This window comes from Chaetodon trifascialis, chromosome 3 (assembly GCF_039877785.1).
Source record: "Chaetodon trifascialis isolate fChaTrf1 chromosome 3, fChaTrf1.hap1, whole genome shotgun sequence".
NCBI classification, from domain to species: Eukaryota; Metazoa; Chordata; class Actinopteri; order Chaetodontiformes; family Chaetodontidae; genus Chaetodon; species Chaetodon trifascialis.
Window position 1 is genome coordinate 6,727,166 of NC_092058.1, and position 9,706 is coordinate 6,736,871.

A 9,706-nucleotide genomic window follows, 5' to 3' on the forward strand; every position below is an offset into this window, starting at 1 on the left:
CGTGGCTTCCTGCTGCCCTTGAGAGCCTGGGCGATTAGATAGTCGTGCCATTACTGGAAGGTCACAGGTTTGATTCCTGCAACAGTCGATGAGTCTGTCTGTCTGTGCTGAAGTGTTTTTGTCCTACTAAGAGAAATGCTATCTATAGTTATCAATGTTATTTGCAGCAGATGAGCGATGTGGAAACTCCTTTCTCAGTCCTGTGATTCAGCCTACACCTGTATCCTGAAAGCTTTTACGACGGCTGCTCGACACACACTGCACACCCTGCATCTGATTGGTCTGAAAACCTCTTAGGATTTAAACTCATATCTCATATTTGTTAGCAATAATTACATCAGCTCTTGGGCTCAAGGGCTGAATAAATAAACTGAACATTTTTCTGCAGTAGAAGCAGGAACAGAATTCGACTCTTGCACGAGTATTCAGTAAATACCATCTGATTATTCTACACCACAGGCTAATGAGCGCTGTGCATGCAACTCACATGGGATGAAATAATATTTGCATATAGATTTAATGGTTTGTTTTGGCCCAGTTAGATGCAGTTGCATTTGTTTCTCCTAATACAACTAAAAGGAAAGCAGGGCAATAATAATAACTAGCATGAAATTTAGTAGCATATATTGATTTTCTGTAACACTCAGTACATTTATATATAAAATCATAGGACTTTCTTCTGAATATGATATAGTCTGGGTCTTTCAGACACTTCAGCCTACAAAACAAAGTTCAACTGTTTGCAGAGGTGTGTGAAACAGGACTGTCTAACGATGGGCTGGTGCGGCTTCATCGTCATCAGCAGAGTAACTGTTTAACCCACCAGAGGTGTGATCAATTCTGCAAGACAGAGAAGCCAAGTAAGCCAGAGGTCCATAAAAAATAATCAGACAGGTGATGAGGTCAAAGTAGGATTTATGAATTCCCTTTACAACCCTGTAAAACCCCATCACTACTCATTAACCTGTGAGAAGAATATCACTCCCATTCGTAGCACCTCTGGTCACATGACCCCTGAGCTGCAGGGGAGAATTGTTTAAGAGGAGGCTTGTGGACAGAAGAGAAGCAGACACCGAGCTGAGCACCTGCTGAGCAGACCAACAACAAGAGACAACCACAAGACAAACAACTGTCAACTCTCACCATGAAGGCCACGCTCGCCATCATCGCCGTTCTTGTCCTGGCTCTCGGCTGGACCTCCGAGGCCGTGCAGGTCGAGGTGGGTGCAGCACTTCACGTTCCTGTATGACTGATGTATTTGTCACAAGGCTGCCTGCCCTGGGTAATTTTCTAAACATTAGAAGAAATAGTGGCTTTGTTTATCCGTAGGTCAGGCGGGCTACAGTGCAGAAATGGCACAGCTACTGTGCAAACTCTTGTGGAAACTTTGCAAACCACCTGCCACATTTTGTACTGTCACATTATTTAAACTAATGCTTTAACTCCACAATCTTCCAGGAGAATGGATTGTCTTTCTCGCTGGAAGCCGTCAAGAGGCTTCAGGAGCTGACGGAGAGCAGTGGTGTGAGGGGACAGCAGAACCCACGACTGAGGACGAGCTCCATGTCCCTCTGTGCCGACCCCATGCTCCCACAGGAGTTCCTGCCCATCTGCAAGCAGAGGGGTGCATCTGCGTCCCTCGCCAGACTAGGTGAGACCAACATACTGATCAGCCGGTCTTTGTGATGGGATTTAAAGGGACGCGTCAGGTAGATATTGAAGTGCAGGTGGTTCAGCAGCATACCTGATGTCTTCGTCTTCCCTGTGTTTATTTCAGCTATGGTTCCCATGGACGTCTGTGAGATCTGCGCTTTTGCCGCCTGCACTGGCTGCTAAACGGACCCAGCAAGCCAGAAACCTTTTGCCCAGCTTAAAACTTGTGATTATTTTCCTATTTCAGAGAATTTAAAATTTACATTTTACACGTTTTTAAGTCTCTGTTAGACAAAAAAGGCCCCAAAAAGAAAAAAAAAATCTGACAAATTGAGGTATGTTTTTTTTGCAAACTGTTACTTTGTAGCATATTTTTTTACCATTTTATTGTTCTTCTGAAATTTACATTGTTTGTTACATTTCTATCTTACCAAGCTTTGTAGCTGTATTTAAAAGAGAACTTTCTTTTTTCATTTTTCTTTTTATTAACATTGTTTTGAATAAAAAGCCTTCATTGATAAATCATGTATACATTGTGTTCTTTCCTGCAAATTAAAACACTACAGTACTATTATCATTACTATATGTATACATATAAGTCTTTACAGATTATTCCCAGTTGTGGAAAAAGTCTTGCTTTCAAATATACTTAAAGCTGCCTAGGGGACATAATAATAGGGGGCAGAAAACATTAAAATTTGACAGGCATAAGGGCCCCGTTATGTCTCTGGCTTATAACGTTAATATAACCTTATAGCAAGCAAACACATATTCACAGGTCCATCTGACACACAGCAACATTTGCCTTCATTTGGAGTTGTGTCTGTGGTCACCTGATGAATGCAGGTCTGTAATTACTGTTCATTTAGTTTGGTCTCCTGGTATCTACTGTAGTCTTTAGCTACTACATGCACAGCTTTCTTCATGAGCTAGTCGCTAACTGGTTGGTTGCTGGGCAGGTAGCAGACAGGGGAGGTATAAGGGTTTGTTTGCCAGAAATGGCTATGTACATGACGGCAGTAAATATCCACACATAAAACCAAAACAAGGAGCTGAAAGCAGGTAAAAAGCTGCAAAGAGCTGCTCAGATGGGTGTCAGTTCTCTATGAAGTCATTATGAGCCACATTTCTCTTTTGACTGTATCACTTGGGGCGACGAATGTGGACATTTTCAGACTCTATGCAGTTTGGGTTTTACATTATTCCAGAGTTGGACTTACTCAGTGCTGCTGCCCTTGTTCTGGAGTCCGCCGCTGACTCTTTTCTTACTCCTGCTCCTGTTGGATTTCTGCTCATTACCGCCTGCTCCCACATGATTTGCTTTGAGTCCAGTGGGACCTGTGGGATGCACTCTCAGTGCAATCCTTCGCCTTCATTTCAGCTTCATGCGCACAGTATAAGCATGGTTTGTGTTCTGACTTATTTATTTTATGCATCTTATCCGACCCCGCTAAACTGCCTCATTATACAGATACACTATCAGTCTGGGGCACCAGTGGACCTACTCCAACACCTGCAATATACTCACAGTCTTGATGCCTGAAAGCAGATAATTGATGTAGTGATGAGTGTGTATATCTGAAGCGATATGAACATGCAGTACATCAACCTCTGAATACAGAACATGCTGTACACTGTGGAAGTGCAGAGATGCTGACAAGGTGAATTCTGGTATTTATTTGCTGTTGTTGCTTTTTCTTCTTCTCATCGTGTTTGCAAGCAGATACATTTTGATATTTGATATTTCAAATGTGATAAAAAAGGACATATTATCCTACCTCATGATTTATATCCTGGCAGTGTGGAGAGGCTTTTGAAACAACATTTAGACATGTAAGGAGATAAAACTCAACGTAAAGGACTTAATAAAAATGCTTGGAAAATGCCGGAAAATTCAGCCCTTTAGTGGTGGCTTGTTAAAAATGTCTTGTTGTGTAACAAAGCAGCTCCCCTGAGCTGGAGATAGAGGATTGCAGAAGCCTCTTTCCTGTCATGAAGATTTCACATACTAACATGCTGCTGCCTCCATTTATCACTCAGCAGTCAGGTTCATCACAGGTGATAATTGCGACACTCACCACACACACCCTTCTGATAAAGTCGGTGGGCGTTCCCCGCCTGAGCAACACAGTAATCACTGGTTCTGTTTATCTCCAAACCTCTTGCTGGTAAATTAACATGTATCTCATCCTCGCTGCTTTGGCCCATATTTAACCAATGAGAGGCTGACGCTCCAGGAGCCCCGGACCAGAACTGACCTTGGAAGAACGGCCTTTGCTGTCTCATTGAATTATCAGCAAAGACACCTAAAGATCAAAACACTTATACCTCCTTGGACTCATGACTGCACAAGCCATACGCACATGCATTTTAAATAGACATCCAATCATCTCATTCGGACCAGTTACAGCCCTGCAGCAGCCACAGATACTAGATTTTAGTATCTGATTTATTGATTGCTGTCGGGATGTGAAAAGAATTTCAACACGTTACAAAAACTGCATCTAAAATACATCACCTACCATAGCTTTAACTTGAGATTTACTGCATACTGTGACAGGCTTACCGACTCTCCACCCTGTTCACTATATCGCCATATTAGATCATATCTAACCTATTTTATATCTCTCTTGTTTGCAGCTTTTAAGTTGTATCTCCAAGCATCAGTGTGGTTCAAATTATATTTCATTAAAACAAAAATCTCCTGCAGTGCATATTGTGTTTTACCTTGTTTCATTATAGGGAGGAAAAAGTCTCCTTTTCATACAAATCTGCTCTCTTACGTCATATTGAAGTGCACTGAAACTTATTTCGGCCTGCAAAGGATTATTTCTCTCTTTTGTCCGCCAGAAGCCACAATGGACCTTTCCACTAATGATTGAGAGCTGGATTTATGCGCTGCACATCCTTTAATTGTCTACTTTGGGACGTGTGCTGTTCCAAATAATGATCTCATTCTCATTTGTCAATAGTTCACCAGCTTGTGAAGCTTAGATTTCATGTTATATCACTCATTGTCTGGCAGCCACACAGCAGACATTTCTTTCTCTTCTTCGTCAACGTGATCTCAAAACAAGATGAGTTTACTTTCTATATGAATTATAAGTTTCACTCAGATTGTGTTTAAACTGTTTGTCAAATTATGTTCCTCCTGCACCTCCAGTTTAGTTACATAATGCGTATTCAATGAAAATCAATGTCAATTTTCAGCCTTTATTGATTTTTCTTGTCTATTTACTTCATAGTTTTTCATTAACGCCTTTTGTGTGTGTGTGTGTGTGTGTGTGTGTGTGTGTGTGTGTGTGTGTATTCTGAGGGACATTTGTATATCATATACAGAATATTGTTCTTTCTTTTTTTTTACAATAATCAGGACTAAAATCTTTAAACTAGTCTCTAACAGTGGATTATTTGAAGGTCAGACATTTTTCACATTTCTAGGTTCATATTTATAATTTGGTGGTTGCTATTGGTAAATGTTTGCTTGCGACACCACCCTCAGTGTGCGAAAAGTCAATGTTTTCTGCTGTTTCTTCTCCCAAAGGACAAACAAACAAAGTCTGTCTCAAAGTTATAAAAGACAAAGAAAAGCGAAAGTTGAAGCCACAGTTTCCTCAGAGTCAAACCTGCCAAAACGGGTCGATTTTGTGACTTTGATGCGACTTTTGGGAACAGTGACGGCAATGATTTGACCCTCATCTGTCGCTGAACTTTGGGAAAGAGCTGATCCTTCCCACCAAAGATGGATTGAGCCACTTCTATTTTCCGTTGATTTAAAATTGCGTATATCAAAGTTAAAGTCTCTTTTTGATTGACGTAACATCTAAAGTTCATGGGAAAAACAAAGCCTTTTGCAATAAGGTGCAATGCGTCACTAATCAAAAAAAAAAGACCATTCAACATGTGGAAAACGTCATAATTTCAAATATCACAAGCAGGTGACCTACATGGATCAGCTCTGTGTATATATGTCCGCTTCCTTATCAGGCAGCTCTGTGACGAATATCTGTGGGAGAGAGCCGGGGGATGAGATTTATTAGGTGGCATTGCAGCATCAAACAGTAAGATGAAACCCAAAGTCAATAATGAAATGCTGTGCCGATGGAGGAAACAACAGAGATAGAGGTTATAAACATATTTAATATATAGTGGTTATAAACTCAAAAAGAGGATCCAATGCACTTGCACTCCACCAGCCTTTGGTTATCTCTGATCAGTCAGTGTCCCCTCGTACCTTTACTCTCCTCACCCACCAGTTGCCTTTGTTAATAAATCACTTACAAATCTGTCCAGACACCTTATAAAAGGCAGAGCAGATACACAGCGAGCACAGAAGAAACACTCCTCTGACCTGAGAGGCATCTTACATCATCTGAAAATGAGAGTGCTCGGCGTTGTCCTTGTTCTGGTGCTGTGTGTGTGCAGAGGAGCTGCAGGCGTGCAGGTTAAGGCGAGTATCACTTGTTGTTGGAAATACTGTTGCATATATACTGAGTTCAGCCCTCAGACCTCATATTTTTCCCATCAAATATGTCAGATTTGTCTATTCACACCTCAAAGTGCTTGCTCCTCCCCCTCCAGGTTGGAGACAAGAGCTTCCCTTTGGAGGCAGCGAAGCAGCTGAAGAAGCTGATGGATCTGGACGACAACGTGAGCCCTCACCTCCCTGAGGCGACCGTTGTGGCCGCCTGCGCCAACCCTCTGCTGCCGCAGATCTTTCGGCCGGTGTGTCAAGGGAAAGGAACGGACCTCATTTTCTCCAGGCTTGGTATGATTGAGTGAAACTCATAACAAATATGGAAATAACAGATTTGGAATATAGGACATCAGATTTGTTTTGGCACAAACAAATCACAGTGTGTGCTCTCAAGTCTCCCTCTAATGTGTTTTCTGATCTGTATATAAATGCAAAAACACTTCATCTCCGAACAGCACATTACAGAGGGTACAGCATGGATAAGAAGCTGTGCTTGCGACATATCTGCTTAATGTAATTTCTTCAAACAGCTGGGCACTGTCATCTTCAGGCAATGTTACTCAAACCGGCATAAGCAGTGCATTTGTTAGGGGCTACTTTTGGCTGTGGATTAATACACATTTGGTGCAATACTGAGTATTTACAACATCAATTCATTGATGTGTTTTTTTAAATGTATTTGGAGCACAGAGGAATAAGATAAATCAGGCTACACCAACAATATTTGTGTAAATGAATTGTTGGTTTGGGGCATTTTAACCAAACATTTCCTTAAAGTAAGAGGCATCAAGTGCGATAGCTTAGTTTAACAGTTAGCATTCAGACTGGAAACAGGAGGAAACAATTAGCCTGGCTCTGTCCAAAGGTAATAAAATTCACCTGCCATCATATCTAAAGCTTGCTAATCAATGAGTTATACCCACTTAGTTTAATCTGTACAACAATCCCTACAGACGGATTAGTGTTCTCATCTAACTCTCGGCAAGAAAGCAAATAAGCGTATTTCCAAAAATGTCAAGTTATTTCCCGAATAACAACCCACTTGACCACATGCTGAACTCCATGTTCAGTGAGCATCAACATCAACATTTGTCAATTTCATACCAGAAACAACCTCACAAAGACTCTTATAAACGCTGTTAACGGACAGTTTTATTACTCAGGCACTCGCTCTCTGTCACATTAAAGGCTGAAGACAATGAAAACAGAAGCTGGCTCGCTCGAGCATTCACTGTTTACACATTGTATTATGCACATCCTGCAACTGTTGTGCCATAAAGTGGCTCTACGACTATAAGGCCAGACAAGAGGCCTGTGGAAAGCTGTGCAAATAGTCTTTGGGGGCCATTAAAGCTCATTAGACACAGATGGCACCCTTATTACTGCATTGAGGCAAATCTGGATACCGATCCCATTATCAATATCAGCAGAATTTCATTCAGCTGAAAAGCTGGCCCTCAGGTGGCACAGACACATCTTTTAGGACAGATGAATATTTATGATTGTATGTTTTTCTCCGTGCACCTTACAGTGTATATCATCACACCTACGGATCCTTGTGAAATATGTGCCAACCCCTCCTGCTATGGGTGCTTGAACTGAGGCTGCCGTCTGATGGACGCATCAACTCAGAGCCTCTGGAGGCGTCACCTTCCATAGTTCTTCCACATCTCCATGTATGAAGCATCCATGGACATCGGCAAAACACGTCCAGGCGCCCAGCGACCAAACCCAACAGTTCTCAAGGCCCAGTGGTCACCGTAGAGGATTTCAGTAGATACATGAAACTCACTCAGTCTTTCAACATTTTTATAGGTTTTGCTGTTAATATGTAGCCGACATAATCGCTTGTCAGTAAAGTGTCAAATCAGACGCTCTGTAAGGTTTGAATACTTCCTTGCTTCCATATTCAGCCTCTGGTGCAGAGTCTGGTGCAGCTTGATAATAAAAAATATGTATTCTTGGCATCATTGAAAGCAGTTTTTGCTACTCTCAGGAATACAGTAATGCTCACACACTCTAGATCTTACCTCCACACACACACACACACACACACATACACACACACACACACACACACACACACACACACACACACACACACACGTTGTGTTTATATCACTTGTGGGGACATTACATAGACTTACATTCATTTCCTGGAGCCTTACCCTAACCCTAACCATAACCACTATCTGCCTATTCCTAACCCTGTACCTAACCTAACCTTACCTAACCCGTAACCCTATCCTCAGTCTGCACCCTGAAATTTAATGATTTACTTTAAGGGGACCTGCATTTTGTCCCCATAGGGGAGGTCAGTCCCCACAATGTGACTGTGTAAACAGATTTTTGTCCCCACAATGTGATAAATACCTGTTCACACACACACACACACACACACACACACACACACACACACACACACACACACACACACACACACACACACACACACACATAAGGAATATGCTCTTTCAAAGCCACTTAATGGAAAAACAATTAAAGGACATTATGTTGAATCTCATTAAAGCAAATTGCAATACTAAAGTAGGTTAAATAGAAAAAAGAAACTGTCATTGATTTCACTATTAAAATCAAAGATTGTCTATTTGAAAGATGAATCACTCTATTTAGAAAAATATATAGATTCCCAGACTGGGCTGCAAATCCAATAACCCATCTGTGTACACTTTGCTGCTGTGCTTTCAGAGCTCTATCTTTAGTTTTTCACCCAACCACAGGGATAAACAGTTAAAATGTGTTCATCTTGATGTTAACACTGCTTTCAATTTGCTGTAGAAGTCCAAATAATGGGTGGATTTTCTCAGTAACCTGTAACAGGACGTCACACATGTGCAGGCATCAAAAATTCCAAAACATTCAATCTGGCAGTACAGCCAATGAGAACAGCTAATTCATGTAACAGCACTCAGTAATTTGCATTATGGATATACACTATGCATTTCCTACCTCTGTGCTTCACAGCCATCAGGTGTCATCAGTGGCCATCAGTCATTAAGGGGACTCTTATTTACAATAATTTCAAGTTGTTCTACTGTTTGTGTTGTGTTTAAGTTGCATCCAATGATTTAATAATATGAGTTTAATAGTTCTGTTAATAGACTGGTCTAATAAAAATGATAAACTTCACACTGTGTTTAATCCTTGATGTGTTTCCCTTCATAATGTGCATTAAAATAATTAGAAATAAAGCTGACACTGTTTTGTCTGAGTTATTGAGAGATAGCTGTAAAATTAATGGCTATCCACATATAAGATTGTGCTTCATCTCAGCTGTTTGTATCTTTGCAGTCTGCTTTTGGTTTGAGGAGAGAAAAAGTTGGACTGAAGTATAACCTATTCATGACTATACTCTTTTCATCCATAATCAGAATCAGAATCAGTATTTCTGATTCTGATTTTGATTCTGATTCATCATACTACCTTTTTATGGTGACTTCATTTAGTTCAAAAGTTTCCATTGAAAAGAAAGTAAAGCAGAACCAGAGGGTAAAAAAAAACAAAAAATTGGAAGGAATAAACAGAAAACAATTGAAGACATAAACACCAAGAAAA

General features: G+C 40.8%; 2 protein-coding genes across 2 annotated transcripts; both read left to right on the top strand.

Annotated features, from left to right (window-relative positions):
- The first annotated feature begins 1,144 nt into the window (after positions 1-1,144).
- Positions 1,145-1,836, top strand: LOC139329317 (guanylate cyclase activator 2B-like). The gene is made up of 3 exons (XM_070959539.1): positions 1,145-1,219; positions 1,459-1,651; positions 1,778-1,836. The coding sequence occupies exons 1-3, from the start codon at positions 1,145-1,147 to the stop codon at positions 1,834-1,836; spliced, it is 327 nt and encodes a 108-aa protein (XP_070815640.1).
- Positions 1,837-6,031: 4,195 nt separating this feature from the next.
- Positions 6,032-7,732, top strand: LOC139329541 (guanylin-like). Its single transcript, XM_070959923.1, has 3 exons — positions 6,032-6,103; positions 6,235-6,421; positions 7,662-7,732. Exons 1-3 carry the CDS (start codon positions 6,032-6,034, stop codon positions 7,730-7,732), a joined length of 330 nt encoding a protein of 109 aa, XP_070816024.1.
- The last annotated feature ends 1,974 nt before the right edge of the window (positions 7,733-9,706 follow it).